Source organism: Ictalurus punctatus, chromosome 16 (assembly GCF_001660625.3).
Source record: "Ictalurus punctatus breed USDA103 chromosome 16, Coco_2.0, whole genome shotgun sequence".
Taxonomy (NCBI): Eukaryota; Metazoa; Chordata; class Actinopteri; order Siluriformes; family Ictaluridae; genus Ictalurus; species Ictalurus punctatus.
Genome location: NC_030431.2, coordinates 3,317,897 through 3,341,125, shown reverse-complemented (window position 1 = coordinate 3,341,125; position 23,229 = coordinate 3,317,897). Strand labels below are relative to the sequence as shown.

General features: G+C 41.6%; 1 protein-coding gene across 1 annotated transcript; it reads right to left on the bottom strand.

Moving 5' to 3' along the window:
* Nucleotides 1-15,100: 15,100 nt before the first annotated feature.
* smfn (small fragment nuclease) lies at nt 15,101-19,232 on the bottom strand. Its single transcript, XM_017488310.3, has 7 exons — nt 18,946-19,232; nt 17,248-17,331; nt 17,053-17,130; nt 16,847-16,958; nt 16,524-16,632; nt 16,337-16,390; nt 15,101-15,490 (listed from the first exon to the last, which is right to left on the bottom strand). Exons 1-7 carry the CDS (start codon nt 19,195-19,197, stop codon nt 15,364-15,366), a joined length of 816 nt encoding a protein of 271 aa, XP_017343799.1. The 5' UTR covers nt 19,198-19,232; the 3' UTR covers nt 15,101-15,363.
* Nucleotides 19,233-23,229: the final 3,997 nt, after the last annotated feature.

The following is a 23,229-nucleotide window of genomic DNA, read 5'->3' as shown; positions in this document are numbered from 1 at the left end:
TCTGAGTAATGTGACTGGTGCAACTTGTCATGTTACTTCCTGTTTCAAGTTTCGTGATGGCCGGGAAATGGTTATGGTCTGCAGAGGAGACAGGATGCTATATTGATATATAAAACCAGACTTTTATGGGACTGGAGGACTGTAATTAGGTCACCTAATGTCATCAGGTCAGCTAATGCATCTGGAGAGTGTGAGTGCTTGGACCGATTGTGAAAAATGCATGCCTCGTGCCTAGCTGCACAGCTAAAAATAGTGTTATATGAGAATGGCTCTTCTTTGCAGGAATTCCTTCATGGTGCCAAAGGAAAAGAATAAAAAAATGAAGAAACCTTTATTTGTCACATATAATTTTTTATTTTTTTTGGATATCCCAGCTTGTTAGGGTCTGAGAACAGGGTCAGCCATGATATGGTGCACATGGAGCAGAGAGCGTTAAAGGCCCATCAGCGGCACCTTTGTGGTGCTGGGGCTTGAACACCCAACCTTTTGTTCAATAACCCAGAACCATTGAACCACTGGCCTTAACAAAAAAAACAAAAAAAAAACCCAGCAACCTGCGAACCTAGTGCCTGTGCACTGTGTGTACAAACGTGACACCTGGAATTGCACAATCAAGCCACGTTTGGAAGGATTATTTCTATCTGAAGGCAAATCTCTGTTCTGACTAGTGGCACATTCATACACATTTATATTTATGCGATGTAAAGCCGCAGAGACGGTTGCAGTAACTCATTATATTATATTATTCTTCCTATTGCCCAGTGTGATTCATTTTGGGTCGCAGCACGAGAAACTTCAAAAGCTTACGTTGGCCTGTTTTTAAAAAAAAAAATTTATTCTCTTCCCTTCCAATTATTCATGAAGGTCTCAAGAAGAAGCACATGAGGCATATAATTAGCATAAGCCAGATATGACAAGTAGCAGAAATTCAAGAAGAATACATCATAACAGTAGGGAAAAAAAATAGGTTGTGGCTTAAAGAAAAAAACAAAACAAAACAAAAAAACACTGTCGAATGGGATCATATAATTGTGCATTATCTATTCCGCTGTGTGGAGAGTGAATCTTCGCTCCGGGGTTCACGCTCTTTCTAAGATTTGAGGAAGTGCTTCAAGTGCAATTTCCCTTCCTTGCACTCCAATTAGTTGCCTATTCTAGACACCAGCTATACAGGACAGCGTTCTCTCTGCATGATGCGATTAATTTAACGTAGCCTCAGAAAACAGGCATTTAAGTTTAGCGTCCCAATTTGGGCCAGACAACAGAGCGAGACGTTCACGGGTAACCCGAACGGCTGCGCGACTCAACTCTAGCGCGGACATTTTAATGGATACACTTTGACGCCGTGTCGATATCATATCAATCAAAGGCCTTGAAGATGAAGACACCAGTGTTTAAACGACATACAAACAACATTCCAAAAACTAATTAGGAGCTATGCTTGAGGTGTAGATGTAAATAGAGGCATGGTGTAAGATTGACTTTAAAGCCTTAGACCAATATAATTGCTGGTGGGATTGTGGAGGAATGAAGGGATTAAACCAAAGCCCACTTCATCTCTGCTCAACACACACACACACACACACACACACACACACACACACACACACACACACACACACACACACAGCCACCATTCTTGTTTACAGCGAGCTGTGTGAGGAATGAAAGATGAGAGATCCATGTCATCGTAAATCTGCCGCTGCTCGGCTTGAAGCCGCCGAGTGGGACCCACAACTCTCCGGCAAGTGATCATCAATCAATCAGTTCGATTAATAATCGTCCCGGGGTGAAGATTCGATGATAAATTATCCGACTCCGTCTCGCTCCTGGTGGGATAAAAGACCGAAGACAAATCTAATATATTTCTTTTTTATTTTGCAATGGCCTGCTCCTTCATTCAACTCCGTTCTCTTCTCAGGCCTCTTTTTTTTTTTTTTCGTGCTAGAATTCCTACACATAAAAGACACATCTCTCCGCCTCTGGTACTACTTTGGTTTTCTCCTAATGCGTTCTGAAAGGCCAGTCAGGAAACAGTCTGAGAAAAGGAGTCACGGAAGTCCTAAAAGAGCGCTCGAGGACGACACGGCCCCGATAGGTTTCTGACTCATTTCTGAAACGAATGAATCACCGAAGAACTGAAAGGGCTGACGGGAAAATCTGCGTAGAAATCAGAGACGTCGTCTGTTTTCTTTGTCCGCAAAGGCCACGTTCGAGGCTTGGCTGTCAGAGGGAAGCGCTGCGGCAGATAATTTCCTTGACAGAGGGCCCGTGGAAGAGAAATGAGTGTGCACATGAAGCTGGGATGAGTGATGCTCCTAACACAGCGATGCATCATCGTCAGGGACCGAGAGGACGACGACGGCTGTCCAGGAGACACACGAACGCGGTTTATCCGCACCACGGGATCACGTCGTTCCAAACGCATTACTGCGGGACCTATTTAAACACAAGCTTCAGTTTGTTTCCTTTAGCCACCGTTTCAATTAGCGAGATTGCTCTCGGTGGGAAAAAAAAAGGAAAAGTTCACATTGGAATGGAGGCGCGTTAAATCAGAACGGCTTCCTGAAGCCAATCAGCGGAAGTGTGTCGGAAAGCTTGCAAAGCTTTCGACACGAGAGCCGGCGTTAAGGATTTCAATCAATCATTTCATTCCGAGTGTTGCAAGCTTGAAGACGTCCCACAGGAAACACAGCACAGACAAGAAGAAGGATGGAAAGATCCAGAAGATGGGATCAAGAGTTTGATTATTTACAGAACATTCAGCGATCGAATAATGTAACGTAAACGATTATGTGTAAATCAATCGTCACGTTTAACCATCAGCAGATAGAGAGGTGGGTTAAGAGAGCTTCACTGAGGATCTGTCAAAATTGCTATGATTGCCAATTTGATATGGTATAAAAGAAATCAAACCCATCACAGCACCCCGTCACTGATTTTATCCCAATAACAGAGTGGCCTCAAAGTGATTTAAGCCTTATCTGGATATCTTTTGTTCATCTTAAGACAACATACTCTATGTATAGCGTCATGACACTGTAGAAACCGGTTCACGTGATAAATCTGAAAAGTCGACGTGTCTAAACAGAGACATTCCTGAAAGAGTAACGTAGATTCAAGCTCTATTTGCATTGTTCATCCAATCAGCGAGTATAAACAGTGTAATCAAGCTCCCAGTAGGAGCATTTCTCCCAGCATTAAAGCATGTGGAAGGGATTATATTCAAGACAAAAGAATTGATTTATGCTGATTTGTGCTAAGGGGCGTGTATGATTACAGAGCTTTGAAGTGCTGAGCGGGGTTTTTTCTACAGTTTAACAGTTCAAGTCAATCGTTGTCCGTCCATCCGTGTGCATGTTTACTATATAAACTACACAGTAAAGAAAATGTCAACAGTCCGGTGTACCATGCACGACACATATAGAGAATTTATACATACACACATTAATAGTTTGACATTTTTATTCATTTAACTGACGCTTTTATCGAACGTACAAACGAGACAGGACACGATGTAAAAGAGTCGTGCTAAAAGACTTGCACTGGAAGCGCGTTGGTGCTGGGATTTAATATAAGGAATAGAGTAAAGGCCCTTTCACACTGAGCATGATACGATAAAGCGGAGCGAACCGAACGCGAAACGATTGATTGCCTTCGGCTGATTTATGCCTGCACGAAAAGCGCCGCTGACCGAGAATGCATTTTACGCCTGCACACAAGCCACTGTTCACTGCATCATAGTAAAGATGTTAACTCACAAACTAGCATCATAGTAAATATGTTAACTCACAAACTAGCATCATAGTAAAGATGTTAACTCACAAACTAGCATCATAGTAAAGATGCTAACTCACAAACTAGCATCATAGTAAAGATGCTAACTTAGAAACTAGCACCATAGTAAAGATGTTAACTCACAAACTAGCATCATAGTAATTACATTCAAATATATAAACTAGCATCATAGTAAAGATGTTAACTCACAAACTAGCATCATAGTAATTACATTCAAATATATAAACTAGCATCATAGTAAAGATGTTAACTCACAAACTAGCATCATAGTAAATATGTTAACTCACAAACTAGCATCATAGTAAAGATGTTAACTTAGAAACTAGCACCATAGTAAAGATGTTAACTCACAAACTAGCATCATAGTAAAGATGTTAACTCACAAACTAGCATCATAGTAATTACATTAAAATATATAAACTAGCATCATAGTAAAGATGTTAACTTACAAACTAGCATCATAGTAAATATGTTAACTCACAAACTAGCATCATAGTAAAGATGTTAACTTAGAAACTAGCACCATAGTAAAGATGTTAACTCACAAACTAGCATCATAGTAAAGATGTTAACTCACAAACTAGCATCATAGTAATTACATTAAAATATATAAACTAGCATCATAGTAAAGATGTTAACTTACAAACTAGCATTATAGTAATTACGTTAAAATATATAAACTAGCATCATAGTAAAGATGTTAACTCATAAACTAGCATCATAGTAAATATTTTAACTTACAAACTAGCATCATAGTAAAGATGTTAACTCACAAACTAGCATCATAGTAAAGATGTTAACTCACAAACTAGCATCATAGTAAAGATGTTAACTCACAAACTAGCATCATAGTAAAGATGTTAACTCACGAACTAGCATCATAGTAAAGATGTTAACTCACAAACTAGCATCATAGTAATTACATTAAAATATATAAACTAGCATCATAGTAAAGATGTTAACTCACGAACTAGCATCATAGTAAAGATGTTAACTCACGAACTAGCATCATAGTAAAGATGTTAACTCACAAACTAGCATCATAGTAAAGATGTTAACTCACGAACTAGCATCATAGTAAAGATGTTAACTCACAAACTAGCATCATAGTAATTACATTAAAATATATAAACTAGCATCATAGTAAAGATGTTAACTTACAAACTAGCATTATAGTAATTACGTTAAAATATATAAACTAGCATCATAGTAAAGATGTTAACTCACGAACTAGCATCATAGTAAAGATGTTAACTCACAAACTAGCATCATAGTAAAGACGCTAACTTAGAAACGCATTATAGTAAAGATTTTAACTTAAAAACTAGCATCATAGTAATGACGTTAAAATATATAAACTAGCATTAAAGTAAAGATGTTAACTCAAACTAGCATCATAGTGGGCAGATTAAACCAGAAATTAGTGTTATAGTGAAGTGTTTAATCTACAAACTATCATTATGATAAAATGATTGAACTAAAACCTAGCATTACAGTAAAGATGCTATTTCACACATCAGCATGTTGAAGAGGTTAACTCACAAACTAGCAGGATAATAAACAGGCCAACACATGAACTTCAGACTCTAGTAAACATGCAAACCCATGTAGGATTGTAAGCTATATAGTAAGTTGTTACGGAGTTAATTAATTAATTTAAAGATAAACTAATAAAAAATTTTTTTAAAAGCCTAATAAAAAGGCTAAATTTGGATCTAATCGAAGAAAATATATGACAATTAGAAGCTATATTTTGAATGTATGGTGGTATTCATTTTTGGTTTGTAATAAAGAAATAAAGTGAGGTGAATATAACTAAAGAACGAAAGAAACACTGACTGTCGTAGATAACTCGATCTCAATAAGCAAAACAGTGTGGATCATTTCCTGTCAGAAGAAGCTTTGCACTAATTAACCTTGAGCGACCGAGCTACAGGTTACTGGCTGGTTAATAGAGCGCTCTGTGTGCGCGTCAGGCCTTCAGTTTGTGTAAATGTTAAATGGGATGAGAAACGAAGCACTTAATCCTTCCCTCTCCCTCCTCGTCGGCGACCTGCGATCCTCGGACGACGTGCATATCGGTGCTGCAGGTGCATCAATCTTTCAGCACACGTGTTAGCACTTTAAGCGGGTCATTAAAATTCATTACGTGGCTCTCGTCCAAAGGGCTGCTGGGATCATTAGATTTGCAAATGATGTTTCTGTAAAAGTATCTAGTACCGGCATAGTTTACATGACAGTATATTCAGGATGAAAGGTAACATCCCAATTCTCTGACTAAATAACACACACACAAACATTTTTAATCGTTATTACGCCGAGCAGCCATGTTGTTTGATGTCACTTGCTGAACTCGGGGTTCAGGAAACCATCCCGAGAAGTTAATCTGACTCGAGGGGGCATTACTTTCTTTCATTTTCTTTTTTCTAATCAGAACGACAAGTTACGACCTACCCAAAGAGAGCGATGCAGCGGCGCTTTAGTCCTTTAGTCTGTCCAGCACTTTCACCTCCTCGTCTGTACGCTCCGCTCAAACAGATATCGTAGCTCGCTAACTAGCCGATCCAATTTGGATACCTGCAATGCACTGTGGGACTTTGAGTCCAAAGTTTGCACCAATGTCTTCAGTACTTCTAGTCTGGGTTTCTAGGACAGTGGTGGCTTGGCGGATAAGGCTCTGGGTTACTGATCAGAAGTTCGGGAGTGGGTTCAAGCCCCAGCATTGCCATGCTGCCACTGTTGGGCCCTTGAGCAAGGCCCTTAACCCTCTCTGCTCCAGGGGCGCTGTATCATGGCTGACTCCAGCTTCCTGGGGTATGTGAAGAAAAGAATTTCACTGTGCTGTAATGTATATCTGATCAATAAAGACTCATTATCATTAAATATGACGTCTCTGGACAAATATGTATTTAGGAGCTAAAAGCGAAAACTTTTTTTATCCCATTGTAACGCCATTGTATCTTATACCATATACAGTATAATGTGTTTCAGGGTGGCGTTTTCTTCCAATCACCAGATGGTTGCGAGTTCAAATCCCAAGATCGACCCAATGAATATAGAGTGTATAAGGTTTGAGAAATATTTCCGTAACGTTTATAGTCTAATACTATGAGTACAATGCATACACACCAAAGAGATCTTTGGGAAGTCCAGCAGGAGACATGGCAGGGTGTGTTATGAGCATTTTGAGAATACAAGTGATATATATGTTCATTATAATTATTTGTCCTCATGGATGGACCACAGTGGAAAAGCCACCTGGGAAAATCTCAGTATTTAACACCTGTTTAAAGAAAAAAATCCAACTCGAGTGTTGTAACTAAACGTCACGACCCTGCTGAAGTTCCCTCATGAGGCACGACAAATCTCCTACAATAGCAGTGAAACACCTCTCTCTCTCTCTCTCTCTCTCTCTCTCTCTCTCTCTCTCTCTCTCTCTCTCTCTCTCTCTCTCTCTCTCTCTCTCTCTCTCTCTCTCTCTCTCTCTCTCTCTCTCTCTCTCTCTCTCTCTCTCTCTCTCTCTCTCTCTCTCTCTCTCTCTCTCTCTCTCTCTCTCTCTCTCTCTCTCTCTCTCTCTCTCTCTCTCTCTCTCTCTCTCTCTCTCTCTCTCTCTCTCTCTCTCTCTCTCTCTCTCTCTCTCTCTCTCTCTCTCTCTCTCTCTCTCTCTCTCTCTCTCTCTCTCTCTCTCTCTCTCTCTCTCTCCAGTGCAGCTGAGGAAGCGTTTACGCTGCTGTAGGTTCAGGACGGCTCAGCCTTTTTTACCACCTCGTCCATGAGAGAGCAAGAATTTATCTCTTTTTCACAACTGGAACCATTTTTTTTTATTTATTTCTTTATTTTTAAATTAGGATCATCTCTCATCTGTCAAACATAGTTTAGATTTGAATTAGATTCTCCACTTAGCTTTTTAAAAGATTTTTCATCTTATTTTTAATTCATTAATTTATCTAGAATAAGTTTTAAAATTAATGAAAAAAATGTTGTTCGTAAAATTTAATTCCCGTTTTATTTCCTTTTTTAAATGTTTTTTTTTTTTTTAACTTAGTTTAGATTTAAATACAAATTGTTGCGTTCTTTTAATTTAGTGACTTTTATTGAAGGATAAAATATAAAATATAAAGTTTATAGTTTGAAATATTTGTGATTTTTTCATTTATTTATTTATTTATTTTATTTGTTTTCGCTTACATTTTTATTTCAATCTTTAGTGTGAAACACTTATTTTCGTTGTTTATGAATACTTAGGAGAGGCACGTCATCAAAATGCTTTTTAAAATGTATCCATTCATTCGTTCTATTTGAGGAGCATCAGAACCCTTGTGATGCTGCTGGTCAAATTGCCTAAGCGCTATCTTTTTTTTTTTTTTTCATTCCACTCTTGGTCAAACACATCCATCTCCTTGACACGCTGGGTCTCGGTTGGACGTAGCCAAGGGTCACCTTTCTCCAAAAACCACAACATGGGGAACAAACAAAAATGTAGACCTAAATCATTTATCTCCTTCTGAGAGTAGAGATCATGTGATCAGCTGCTCTCATTATGTATAATCTTATGTTTATAATATTACACGTTATGCATGACGAAGTGACGTGATGCTCAGGTCAGCGGAAAGGCATGAATATTTATATGACCCTGAGGCCCGCATTCTGTTATTGGGTTGCATTTATGGAATATTTAGGGTTGCATTTGAGAAAATAAAGGGGTACAGTAGACACACACACGCTGCAGTGAGGGGAGAGTCGTTGGCAGGCTTGCATCTGTACCCGAAGGACACACTGTAAAACAGATGGTCAGCAAAAAACAACTCGATTCTGTCACACACACACACACACACACACACACACACGGTGTGAGTCAATGCAGCACATGCTGACCACTCACAGCTGGACCGGAGAGAGAGAGAGAGAGAGAGAGAGAGAGAGAGAGAGAGAGAGAGAGAGAGAGAGAGCGAGCGAGCTGTATCTGACTTCATTAACAATGCTAGTTGATCATCAATACCCATAATCCCTCATTTCTGCAGAATATCGAGCAGAAGTGGACTAATCAGAGTTTTCTGTAGCTCTAGGACCTCGTTCCACCCACGCCTGCCCGCCAGCCTCGGCTCCACCGGTGCCAACGACGCACCAGCTTCTATAAATAACTCACCTTTCATTCATTCAGGGGTGAAAACGAAAGTTGGAGGCTCAGCAAAGGCCACATGCAGAAGCGACTCACAGTAGACCGATCCTGAGGAAACATTACCAGCACATAAACATGAAGGTGAAGTGGAGGAAATCTGAGTTCTAAAAACACACCGGATCGAGGGTTGAACCCGTTCGTGGCATTTCTGAAATGATTCAATTTTCTACATGAATGAATAATGGAAAAAAAAAGTTCACGAATTGGTGTCAAATTACTGCAGCGTCGCAGGAATAAAACACTGCAGGACATGCTGTTATAGGAAAATAATCCACTTCGGGATGGTAGCAGTAACTCCGCTCCATCGCGTCACTCTGTCGCTGATTATTTTCCTATAAAAGCATGAAACAGAGTGTTTTAATCCTTACTTGTTGACTCCGAGCCGTTCATATCACCTGACGTTATGCCTGTGTGAAGATAACAGAAGAATCGGAACAATAAATCAGGAGTGGCCGAGGTAGAAAGCTGAGCGTTTGTTCTTTCAGAGCTGGGTTTTTTGCTTAGATGGCACGAGGTGTCAAAGTTCGAAACATACTTAATAGAAGTGACCGTTCCTTGCACCTGCGCCGAGGACAGCACAGACCACTCTGTCTCTTCACGTTCCATCACAGAGAGAGAGAGAGAGAGAGAGAGAGAGAGAGAGAGAGAGAGAGAGACAATGCGGCGTGACAACCGAGTGACAATCCTCCATTATTTACAACTTCACTACCTCCACTCAGGACTGCTGCTGTCACAAACCTGTCTTCTGTACGGCGATCGTTTCTTTGCACTATGCTAAAAAAAAGAACCCGAGAACAATGTGTTCCTAGTAGATCTGTAAAACGTTTACGAGGCTTAGAACCCTAAAACAAATCGTTTCCGAGTAGAACACTGAGCCATTTAGGAAACCACAAACCTGGAAATAAAGAGTTCCTCTATCAGAAACAGATTCCAAGTAGAACCCCGACCCTTTAAGGAGGCCAAGAACCCTAAAACAAAGTGTTTTCCTATCCAAGTAGAACCCTGACCCTTTAAGGAGGCCAAGAACCCTAAAACAAAGTGTTTTCCTATCAGAAATGGTTATAAGTAGAACCCCGACCCTTTAAGGAGGCCAAGAACCCTAAAACAAAGTGTTTTCCTATCAGAAATGGTTCTGAGTAAAACCCTGACCCTTTAAGGAGGCCAAGAACCCTAAAACAAAGTGTTTTCCTATCAGAAATGGTTCTGAGTAAAACCCCGACCCTTTAAGGAGGCCAAGAACCCTAAAACAAAGTGTATTTCTATCAGAAATGGTTCCAAGTAGAACCCCGACCCTTTAAGGAGGCCAAGAGCCCTAAAACAAAGTGTTTTCCTATCAGAAATGGTTATAAGTAGAACCCCGACCCTTTAAGGAGGCAAAAAACCCTAAAACAAAGTGTTTTCCTATCAGAAATGGTTCTGAGTAAAACCCCGACCCTTTAAGGAGGCCAAGAACCCTAAAACAAAGTGTTTTCCTATCAGAAATGGTTATAAGTAGAACCCCGACCCTTTAAGGAGGCAAAAAACACTAAAACAAATTGTTTTCCTATCAGAAATGGTTCTGAGTAAAACCCCGACCCTTTAAGGAGGCCAAGAACCCTAAAACAAAGTGTTTTCCTATCAGAAATGGTTCCAAGTAGAATCAAAACTTTTTTAGGAGGCTCAGAACCCTAAAATGAAATATTTTCTGATCAGTTCTGAGTAGAATTCGAACCCATTTAGGAACCTCAGAAGCCCAATACAAAGTATATTTCTATCAGAACTGTTTCCATGTAGAACCCTAACACTTTCACCAGGCTAAAAACCTCAAAACAAAGTAGTTTCCTGTCCAAAATATTTCCAAGAAGAACCATAACTCTTTCAGTAGGCTAAGACAACTAACTATTTTTGGAGGCTAAGAACCTTAAGTGGTTTCCTATCAGAAATGGTTTCCAAGTCGAACCTTTAATCATCCAATGAACCACTATAGAACCCTTTTTTTTTTAAAAAAATCTAAGATTGTATGTATAAATGGTACAAATGTGTGGTACCTAATTATTGGTCATTATTTTTCTTTTTCAATAACCAGAACCTTGGCACTTTAGTGTTTTTATTTTTTTACAGGTTCATCATCTTAAGGAAGCAGAAGGGTTCTACTTGGAACTATTTCTAATAGGGAAACACTCTATGGTACTTGGTTTACTCTTCAGGGGTTCGTTAAGTGTTTGTTGGATAATTAAGGGTTCTTTCTTTTGTTGTAGCCTTTTACATAGAACCTTTGGAAGAGTGGACCGAGTGTACCAAGCGCCAAGACAGTTTAGCTAAACAACTAGGTACACGCTTCCAAAAATAAGTTCTATTTGGAACCTGCTCTGATAGGAAAACACTCTGTTATAGGTTTACTTCCTGTCTGTTTGCTTGTGCTTGGACTTTAGATCTTTAGATGATGGACATTCCCGATTTAACCCTGCCTGCCGATGCTCTGACTGCTGCTATATACTCTGACACCGCTTTCTGGAAAAGCCTCCGTGAAACGACTTTTCCGTCGAGTCCTGTCGCCTCAGGTTCCCACATGATAAATGCACCAACATGACAGTGCTTCCTTCCATGCCTCATCTCCTCAGCCGAGGCCCGCGACACGACTCCCTGAATGCCAACGTGAGCGAAGGTGCACCATTTCAATTCCATCGCCCTCGCTGGCCGAGAGCGCACGTCAATATTCAATCCATAACATCGGTTACAGGATGAGACAATCCCATAAAATGGAAAAATGGGCATCAGCACTTTTTTTTCCCCCCACCAGCTCCTGGCGTGGTGGTGGTGGTGGTGCACAGCCCGCTGAGCGACACCACCCATTATTCAACCTGAACCTCGCTCGGCAAGAGCTCAGAGAAGCGCAAAATCAATGGGATGTAATTTCTTCTGATGTTCCGCGGAAAGAAAGAGAAAGCGAGGGAGGGACGTGCCACCTACACGTCCCGGGAGAATTCCCGTCCGCCAGCGTAGCGGAATCCCAGATACAGAGTTGAGCTGAAGTTTGAGTCGGAGAGTGTTTATTCGAATCTGAATAATAAAAAAAAGAGGCAGCTCTCAAAGGAAAAACGTCGCTGTGCGTCCACATTTAAACACGAAGACAGAAGAAAGTGGGATAGAAAGTTGAAAAGTGAAAGTACTTGGGGGGTGTGCTTGCCTCACACCTTCAGGATTGAGGGTTCAATTCCTACCGTGGCCCTGTGTGTGTGGGGGTTTCCTCCGGGCAGTCTGGTTTCCTCCCCAAGTAGACTGATTGCCACGTCTAACAAGCGTCCTTAGTGTAATGAATGGGTGTGTGTATGTGTATGTGCACAGCGATGGATTGGCACCCCGTCCACCCTGCCTTGTGCTCCATGCCCCCTGGGATACTCTCCAGTTTCCCCGCAACCCAGTAAGGATAAGCGGTACAGAAGATGGATGGATAGATGGATGATATACCTTAGGCAGATGTACTACAACAGCAGAAGACCACATCGGGTTCCACTCCAACCAGACTTACAAACAACTTTGTTCCAGAAAGTTGGGGCGGAGGAAGTGGGTACGGGGGGGGAGACTAGTCAATCTGTCCAGATTCCTTTCCATGACTGCGGCGTCGAACCTGATGTGGTCTTCTGCTGTTGTACCCCATCCGCCTCAAGGTTTGCCGTGTTGTGAGATGCTTTTCTGCTCCGGAGAGTCAAATATAGAACACTGTCGTCAGGAAGCACCGTAGCGCCCCAGAGTCATGGATGACCTCAAACAGGTGAGTGACATGTGACACTTTTTGCCCTCTCCAGCCATCGCTGCTGATGAAATCTCTTCGGCTTCATCACACACTGACCTGCGCTAAACTCCGTGCAGCAGATTTACAGCAATGTGTCTGATCAGATCTGTCCGTCAGAATGAACGGCGAAGCACATGACGTTTCTGATCCGGTCCAAAAATACCTTCCCTTTTGAACCAGGGGCCTTATGGGATATGAAAGGAATTCAGACCAGTGGCACACTGTGTATGTAAAGAACAACATAACAGGTGTCTTCCTGTTCATGGAACATCATGGAAAGCAATAAATGCTAAACATACAGCATTCTCCCATCATAACCCATATTAATAGACTAGCCGCTATGTCGCCAGTCTATAATTCACTCAGATCTAATCGACTGGATCCAGCATAATTAACGAGGGTTCTGTAAAATGTCACATGGTACGACGGCTCCGACTAGCATCCAAACGCCAGTTAGAGCTCCAAGTAGACACTCAGCAATTTGAAGACCTCTTTTTCATACTTCGAACGGAGTCGATTAGCCAGCTGTCTTCAGGTTCGGACCAGACGCGAATACAGCTAACACGTAGCTAAGCAACATCATTTGCACCCACACGAACACCTTTATTTATAACGTAAAGAAAGCGATTCGGCTGAAACGTAGAGCGATGACTGTTTTTAGCCTTGCGACCTCGTTTTGTCCATCTTTAACCGTAACGGTCGGTCAAACAGCGTCAGAAACCACCCCAGCAGGTCTGTGACCTCCGCTAAACCGCTCGAGGTGACTTAGGAATGGAGTTGTTGTTAGCACTTGCACTTAGCATAATGCGTAGCTTCTTTGTTCGCCAGAGGTGCTAACATTTACAGATTATCCTTAGCAGGATTTTGGAGACTCAGTGGTTAAATGCTCTGGGTTACTGATCAGAAGGTCAGGAGTTCAAGCTACCACTGTTGGGCCCTTGGGCAATGCCCTTAACGCTCAATTGCTCAGTTGTATAAATGAGATAAATATAAGTCGAGCTCTAGAAATGCCCTAAATATCGTGTAAATGTAAATGAGATTGTGAAAACGATTCCAGATTTGCCGTTGTTAGAAGCTATTTTTAACTTAGCGTGGACTTTATGTAAATGAGATTAGGACAGCTCTCGTCATGAGTGTCGTTTTGTTTTTTTTGCGCTGCTGTTTACTTGTTGCAGATTTGGGCGGGAAAAACGGTTCCCTGGCGACTTTCTAGTCAGCACTGTTAAGCTATGTGTTAGGTAAATTAGCCTAGTAACTCGAGTGGAAAATGAAAGAAGCGCACTTCCTCTCTGAGCTAACTGAAGTGAACTGTATACATTCTTTTCATTTCTGACTGAGGGTTTTTTTTTTTCTTCATTTTTTAAATAAAATCTTCCACTATGTGAAATTAACAGACGATCCCTGGCTTCCGTAGCATATAAATAATCGCTGAAGATAACGTGACGGCCGTCTAGTCCGGCACAGGTTAACACACTGCTGTCTAACAGATGCGGTTTATTTAAATATGACTTCATGTCTCTGCTGCCCAACGCGTCTATATTTCAAAAGTTCAGTAATTAAGAGGAAATGTCAGCGGTTTGACAACGCTGCGGTTTAAATTACACCGTGATGGGGGAGAATGGTCCGTCGTGATCCGAGTGGCTGTTTGTTGAGTTGGTAGATTTATGATGGATCAGTTTAACACGTCCGTTTCTCAATAAAGAGCGTTAAGAGTGATTGTTATTATTATTAGCTTCAAACAAGAAAAAGGATCCGATCTAGAATAGGATCAGGTCGTAGAAGTAGGATCTTACTCTACAAGTCAATATGCTGGTAAATTACATCAGAGCACACTTTACTGAGAGAATATTCACATATCGTCAGTACCTTAACACTGATTTGATTCGATGTTAATACTTACTCATTAAAACATCGCTGAGACCACATCGGGTGCCAATACTTTTTTGCGAACACAAATATTGCGCCATATTGTGTTTTGTGAAAATCTACAGTCGTACAGGTCATTTTGCAGGTGCATCGTTACTCACTGTACCCTACTCTGTTGTTTTGCACAATGTATTGGCACCCCTGTTATATCAGTTTTAGTATGGATTTGTTAAAAAAAAACAACAACAAGGTCTTATGACAAAAACTACATGCGAACTACAGACTACAAACTTTCAGCGAGTCCGGGAGGCCCTTTACTGTTTGGAACGGCAGTTGTGTTTCTATACTGCCACCTGCTGTACAACTCTGAGCATCGTCCACAATCACACCTTTACTGTTCGAAACAACCAAGTACATGCAGGGATTTATTTAAAAAGAAAAAAAAAAAAGAAAAGAAAAGTAAGACAACAATGAAGCGAGGAAGATCGGGGTTCACGTTATGTATTTGTGCATCGGCAAACAGCAACGTCACAGAAAGATGAAAGATAAACTCAAACTCAAAAGAAATTCTGCTCCTAACGTTTGTAGTAATAAGGTCAGAACTAAAAGAATACGTGGAAGCGGTTGCATACCAGGTGATAAAATAAGGAACATGGAACTGCTCACTCACTCACTCACTCTAACATGCACCTGCGCACACACACACACACACACCCCCTCCAAGCCACAGCAGGTGATTTGGTGTGTTTTAGGCTGCGTGTTTGCTCTCTCCGTTTTCAACAATCTTCCTCTTCTTCTCTTCTCCTCCGGTTTTGAAGACGTTCGCTCTGTAAAACTTGAGCTCTTTGATGCTCTCTTGAATGTCATCCAGCGCTCTGCAAAGAACGAAAGAGCAGCAGTTATGAAACACACAAAAATAACGGCCGACCACGACAAGCGGAAAAGTTGAAAGCAGCAATTTCAGGTTGTAAAACAGGCGTGGCCTTTGTGTCTCAGTCCTAGTAAAGGGGATATGATGTTTGTGTCTCAGTCGCTATGAAGGAGGCGTGGCTTTAGTGTCTTAGTCGCTATGAAGGAGGCGTGGCTTTAGTGTCTCAGCCGCTATGAAGGAGGCGTGGCTTTAGTGTCTCAGCCGCTATGGAGGAGGCGTGGCTTTAGTGTCTTAGTCGCTATGAAGGAGGCGTGGCTTTAGTGTCTCAGTCGCTATGAAGGAGGCGTGGCTTTAGTGTCTCAGCCGCTATGAAGGAGGCGTGGCTTTAGTGTCTTAGTCGCTATGAAGGAGGCGTGGCTTTAGTGTCTCAGCCACTATCAAGGAGGCGTGGCTTTAGTGTCTCAGCCGCTATGAAGGAGGCGTGGCTTTAGTGTCTTAGTCGCTATGAAGGAGGCGTGGCTTTAGTGTCTCAGTCGCTATGAAGGAGGCGTGGCTTTTGTGTCTCAATCACTATGAAGGAGGTATGGCCTTTGTGTTAATTGCTAAGAAGTTGGCGTAGGTTTTGTGTCTCAGTCACCATGAAGGAGGCGTGGCCTTTGTGTCCCAGTCACTATGAAAGAGGCGTGGCCTTTGTGTCTCAGTCACTATGAAGGAGGCATGGATTTTTGTCTCAATCACTATGTAGGAGGTGTGGCCTTTGTGTCTCAGTCACTACGAAGGAGGTGTGGCCTTTGTGCTTCAGTCACTAAGAAGGAGGCGTGGCCTTTGTGTCGTCCCTTTAAACACTAACCTGTGTGAAGCTTTCTTCTGAGGCGTATGTTTGTACTCATCTGGAAACCAGCGTCTGAAGGGAAAAAGAAGAAGAAATGCAACATGCTTTGACTTTAGAGGTTTTTTACAAATATGCAATATTGAACAGAAACACAGAGACACACACACACACACACACACACACACACACACACGCACACACAGACCTGCAGAGCTCCTTGACCGTGCTAACGTCGATGATGCGATAGTGAAGATGACACATGAACTGGGGCATGTACTTGTCCAGAAACCTCTTATCAGCATGCACTGAGTTTCCTGGGAACGACCACACACACACACACACACACACACACACACACACAATAAATGACTGATTAAACAGTTACAAACTCCTAAAAATAAACAGAATGTCAAAAACTTTCCTTTTTTCATCAAATGGTTGTCGGATGATGAACATGAAGACTATGATTGTGTTTGTGTGTGTGTGTGTGTGTGTGTGTGTGTGTGTGTGTGTGTGTGTGTGTGTTACCTGCGAGAGGACACTGGCCCGGAGGTGTGTGCTGTCTGATGAAGGACAGGAACTCGTACTCGGCCTGCTGGAGTGAGATCTTACTGTCCCGCACCGCCTGCGTCAACCCTGACTGAACATACCAAACAGCAGCGTATCGTCACACACACACACACACACACACACACGTCTGATCACGTGCGAGTAACCACAAACTTGTCACGTACCTTCCCATGGTGCTCCTTACACCAATCCGACATGCTGTCGAGCAGCTCGTCCGGCTGGTTGATGATCAGATTCGGACCCTGAAACCATAAATCCAGGACACGTCACCAGGCGTTATCAGACGTTACAGCGCGCTGACAGAAGCATCGCCGGCGGACCGCCGAATGGCTGATTCCGTCACGGTTCTTGGTTCTTACCTCAGCGACGGCGTTGAGATCCGAGTCTGTGATGATGCACGCCATTTCAATAATCTGGTCCTTTTCTACATCCAGGCCTGTCATCTGAAATAAATGAGAACGGGTTCCAGGTTCCATTTGCGAATGAATCGCTATAAAGACTCGAAGACCCGCTGAAACGTCACACACACGCAGACGAGATCATTTTCTGACTGACGCTACGCTCGTGCAGGTTGTGGCACGCTTTAGAAATGATGGAATTGCTCTTGTTAACTCTTACAGTAAGCAGATTTAAGGAACCGTCATAAAAGTACGTGGGTTCGCCAGTTACAGGTCAAAACGGGACAATAAATCGGAACGCAAAAGCAATGAATGTCTACGTAAGAGCGCGATATTGTGTGCACCTCGCTAGCCCGTGTTCTTCGGCATTCGCTGTGCTTCGCCAATCAGCGCGTTTTTTGTGTTCCCTGCACTTCAATATTCCATGTTCTTTGGCATTCCATGCACTTCCTGCACTTTTCCATGCTTCTCTGTGTTCCCTGCATTTAACTATTTTCAGCACTTCAACATTCCCTGCTCTTCAATTTTCCGTGTTCTTTGGAGTTCCGTGCTCTTTGTTATTTCCTGTACTATTCCATGCTCAACGGTGCTCCCGACGTCATAATCCGTTCTCTTCGACATTCCCTGCACTTCATATTCCGTTCTCTTCAGCATTCCCTGCACTTCCTATTCAGTTCTCTTCAGCATTCCCTGCACTTCCTGTTCAGTTCTCTTCAGCATTCCCTGCACTTCCTGTTCAGTTCTCTTCAGCATTCCCTGCGCTTCCTGTTCAGTTCTCTTCAGCATTCCCTGCACTTCCTGTTCAGTTCTCTTCAGCATTCCCTGCGCTTCATATTCTGTTCTCTTCAGCATTCCCTGCACTTCCTGTTCAGTTCTCTTCAGCATTCCCTGCACTTCCTGTTCAGTTCTCTTCAGCATTCCCTGCGCTTCCTGTTCAGTTCTCTTCAGCATTCCCTGCACTTCCTCTTCAGTTCTCTTCAGCATTCCCTGCACTTCATATTCCGTTCTCTTCAGCATTCCCTGCACTTCCTGTTCAGTTCTCTTCAGCATTCCCTGCACTTCATATTCCGTTCTCTTCAGCATTCCCTGCACTTCCTGTTCAGTTCTCTTCAGCATTCCCTACGCCTCTTATTCCATTCTCCTCGGCGTTCCCTGTACTTCATAGTCCATTCTCTACGGCATTCACCACACTTGTGTGCTCTTCGGCATTCCATCTTTGGTGTTCATTTTGATCTTTGGTGTTCCACGCATTTGACTATTTTCTACTATTTGACTATTATTGCCAGTCGTGTATTGAACATGACCCTGTGATGTTCTCGGGAATGTCAGCAAACAGTGCCAGAAGCCCTCGATGGCCAGAAAACAGGGTGGGAAGCATTTTGGCCGGGATACGATTACGCATTCATGTCGGTAAAAATGTTCACTCCTGCAGTAAGTTCAAAAAAGGACATGAATGTTATGAAACAGAATGAGTTCCACCCAGAAAACACAACACACACTGTATATTACATATGAACCGAAAAGAGAACACATAACGGTCCAAACCGAAATACTGAGAATAAAAAGTGCACTTGGCTACCTTTAAATCCTACTGAATCATATTCAACATTTATGAGGGGGTAAAATGTGAATTATTTATTATAAAAGTGATTTATTTACCTCTAAATCCACCCACACCATCCTCTGGCTCATAGCTTCAGCAGATGATGATGATGAGGAGGAGGATGATGTGAATAAATGAGCTGACATTTCCGCTGGGTTTTGCAGCAGCAGGAGTTTAGAGAATAAACCTCTGACTGTGTGGTGATGAATTAATGAGTGAGGAGTTAATTCTGGCTGGAGGAGTTTAATCCGGAAAGATAAAGCAGCGGCCCGGCGTGTACACGACACAATCCTCATCAGCGCCGCCATTCGGGCCAACGTCCGATCTGAAGTGTCGTAAAATGTCGTAAAAATAAACCAAGCCGACGATTTACGGTATGCCTTTTGGGATTAGTAGTTCAGCGGTACTTTTGTAGTTCAATTGGATCTTTCCTGTTCTTTTCCCCGCGCCCTTTCGATAAAAAAAAATCGCGTCTCGATGTATCTGCTTTAGTTCGACGTTATGAACTGTAATTTTGCTTATGGTAAATGTGTGGGAAATACGGTCACTTCCAAAATTATTAGACCCCTTCGTGAAAACGAGGTACACCAATAAACAATATAAAGCGCGAGGGAAAATTACAGAGCGAGGGATGTTTTCACCTGGATTATATACGGTGTCGTTTTATTTTAACAAAATATTTTAAAAAATACAATAAATAAAGCTTTACGTAGACTTTTAACTATCTATCTATCTATCTATCTATCTATCTATCTATCTATCTATCTATCTATCTATCTATCTATCTATCCACTGTTTACTGAGAACATATGTTATTTAGTAATACGAATAGTTTTAATAATAATAATAATAATAATAATAATAATAATAATAATAATAATATGAAGAGGAAGCAGACTTCTTAAAAAAGAAGCAGACTACTACTACTACTACTACTACTACTACTAGCAATAATAGTAATATTAAGAAGAAGAATACTAATAATAAAAAGACTACCACTACTACTACTACTACTAATAATAATAATAGTAATAATATAATAATAATAAGACTACTACTATTACTACTAATAATAATAATAATATAATAATAAGACTACTACTACTACTACTACTACTAATAATAATAATATAATAAGACTACTACTACTACTACTACTACTACTAATAATAATAATAATAATAGTAATAATATAATAATAATAAGACTACTACTACTACTACTACTACTACTAATAATAATAATAATAATAATAATAATAATAATAATAATGAGAAGAAGAAGAAGAATACTGTGTGTGTGTAATGTGATGGTTATTTTTGCCCATTCCCTTGAAAGGTGCCAATACTTATTTCATGCTGCATACTCATTACACTGCCGTGAATACTTTAAATCTATCAACTTTAAGATTGCTGTGGTCCTGCATCAGCGATAACAGCATGTGCTTTTCTTTACGGCCACAAGATGTCACTAGAGCATCACTAATCATCATCAACATCATCATCATCATCATCATCATCATCATCATCATCACCATTCACTCAGCACCTATTATACCTCCCTCACATCCTCAACATGCAAAATACCAGACAAGAGGTCACCTTTAATCCAAATATTAACCAAGATTTATTATTTACATGATAATGAAAATGCTTTCAAAACTAGAACACTGAGTTGTAAAATAAATAAATAAATAAATAAAAGAACATTCTCTTTGCCTCAATGCTCTCTCTCAGTAGTGTGTCATATTCAGCTCACTGATTAACATATCTTTAGTCCTGAAAATGAACTGGTTCACACACAATGAAGAGTTTCAGTCTGGCTCAGAAGCAAATCCAGCAAGTCCATTAGGGGACAACAGCTGGATGAGGGGTTTATTGGACAGCTGTATTGCAGAGACAACAAATTAGTCTCAGTCTATTGGACAAAACGAACAGCACTAATTACGTGCGAATGAATAGAATGGATTGATCTAGATAACACTGATCAGATAACATTAACCTCAACATTATGAGTCTAGGAGAGATTCTCTGATAGTGTGTGTGTGTGTGTGTGTGTGTGTGTGTGTGTGTGTGTGTGTGTGTGTGTGTGTTTGAAGTTGAATGTATTTATTATATATCTAACATCTCAGTAAAACAAAAATTACTGAAAAGCACATATGATCATACTTTGATCTTAACCAGCTTTAAAAAAACGGATTTCTCTGCAGAGTTAGCACGGACATTCATCAGATCAAAGTTTTTAGAAATAAAACAGTATCTGAGTTCTGATAAGCAAGACGGTGGCGCGCATGGATGCAGTGGCTCCGTGATCCTTTAACCTTGCTCGCTGGACCGTCCGAACTTTACCGCCACGTATCTGCGAAAAAAAGAAATAAACACATATTCATTTCAATTGGTGTTATGATTGCTCGAGTCCTGTTCTTGTCGTAATATTAGCAAGAGCGGCTAACCAAATCGATCTCGGCTGTTCGATTGTGATTGTTCGCGACTCGCTCTTTGCTTTTAGAGGCAGTCCTTCTAGTCAGCTTTATCTCCAGACACTCGCACGGTCCACAACTACACGGCGAGTGTTTATCAGATCTGCCGTGGCCTCCGAGGTCGCCGCGGAAATAATGTCTGGATTTTAGCGCTTCTGTCCGAATTGGACTTCGAACGTCATATTTCAGATAAGAAGCGAATGAATTCCAGGCTTGAAGTAATCGCAGCGATACAGCCGTAGTCCCTTTTTCTTACGGTCAAACATGGTGGCAGGAAATGAACAGCAGTCGAGTGAAAACATGGATGAGTCGATTACGATTCATACGGTTTAGCTGAACAGGACTGACTTGCTCTTGGAACAAGATCACTTTTATGAACTTCCTTTCTGCTGAAAGGTTTCTCTTTGACATCTCAGGAGATTTAATAACGATTCCCGCTTGCGTTTTTAGCTTTGTTATATAGGACCAGCTCTCGGTTGTGTACACCCTCACAGAATTGCTACGTTGAAGCTTCTGGAGGGATGGCGATGGCATCTTCAGGGTAGCGATTGATCACACTTCTTCTTCAATGTTTCGCTGATGAGTCCACAACATTTCCAGAGCGTTAAGCGGTGAGAAATGGTGTTTTGATGCCTGGGGCCTTTTTTTTTTTATGTCCAGAGCCACTGTCTGCTCTTCTCAGCAGCCTCAGGGAGACGGGTTTTACGGCTTTACAATGAGCCTGGCCTCATACTCCTGACTCTTTTAAGTAATTTTGGAGTTGGGAGTGTTCCAAAGAACTGATCCCTCATCCCTGGTCCTCTTGAAAATCTGGTTTGAGCCCAAATCCAAACGGTAGTGCGGTCCGCATCTGGCTTTGATGGTTTGACAATGGGCCTGGCCTTGTACATCTTACTCATGTAGGTCATTTTCACCCTTGGGTGTTTGGCGTGATGGTTCTTTTGGTGAAGTGAAGTTAAAGCTGTTTTCCATCTGGGGAGAGTTCTCAAGAAAGGATGGTCCTCTTGAAAATCTGGTATTTGCACAAAACCAAACTGTAGCATCAGGCATTTGGTGGCTGGATGATGGGATTGACCTTGTACTTCTTACTCATGTATGTAGAGTTGAGTTTGGTATGTTTGGTGAAGTGATGTCTAGGAGCTTAGGAGAAGTCCAGGCAACTAATCCCTGCTTCTCTTGAAAATCTGGCATTTTCAAAAACCAAACATAGCCCAGTCTGCATCCGGTGTGAAAGCTACCCACTCTCAACTCCAGGTTGTTGGATGTCCACCGCAAACTCAGCAAGCCTCTTGCCTTGTCCACAGCGTCCTCCAGGGTAAACTCTAAGGTGGACTACAGTACAAGGTCTGGCCCGAGGTTCGTTCAGGCGATCTCAGCTATAAAGCAGAGCTTAAGGGCCGTCAAACAACTTCTAGTTCCGGACCTTGTCTGTCGTCGCTCGGAGCTTGGAATGACTCTAGCCATCCCTGAGGTGGGTTTCAGGACACAGCAGGAGGTAATGCCTCGTTGTTCATCAAAAGGAAACTTTTCTGAAATGAAACGAGTGAAAAGTGAGAATAGAGGCTATGCTCAGCAAGATTCAAACATACAGCGTGATGATCACAAGGCAAACGCTTTACGACTCTACCACCTGTGAAGTTGTTAATTGGTGTGAAAAAAACACAACATTTTTAGCTTATTGAATCAAGTTATTCTCCCAAAAAATCTGTAACAGTATTGGGATTTTTTTTACCCCCCCTTGTAGGTTGGGTTTATAAACTTTTAATTATGAAGGACATGATCACGTCGTGCAGACCAGTCTCCAGGGCACGAGCGGTGGGAAGCCACACGCCGAAGAATTGCCCAGTAAAGGAATCGCAGC

What these genes read in the sequence shown, in the direction of transcription:
- smfn (XM_017488310.3), bottom strand. Translation starts at nt 19,197, where the DNA reads ATGGCGGCGCTGATGAGGATTGTGTCGTGTACACGCCGGGCCGCTGCT. An exon ending in TGGTGTGGGTGGATTTAGAG is followed by an intron (nt 17,332 to 18,945) that starts GTAAATAAATCA and finishes CATTTATTTCAG; the next exon opens with ATGACAGGCCTGGATGTAGA. An exon ending in ATCTCAACGCCGTCGCTGAG is followed by an intron (nt 17,131 to 17,247) that starts GTAAGAACCAAG and finishes TTATGGTTTCAG; the next exon opens with GGTCCGAATCTGATCATCAA.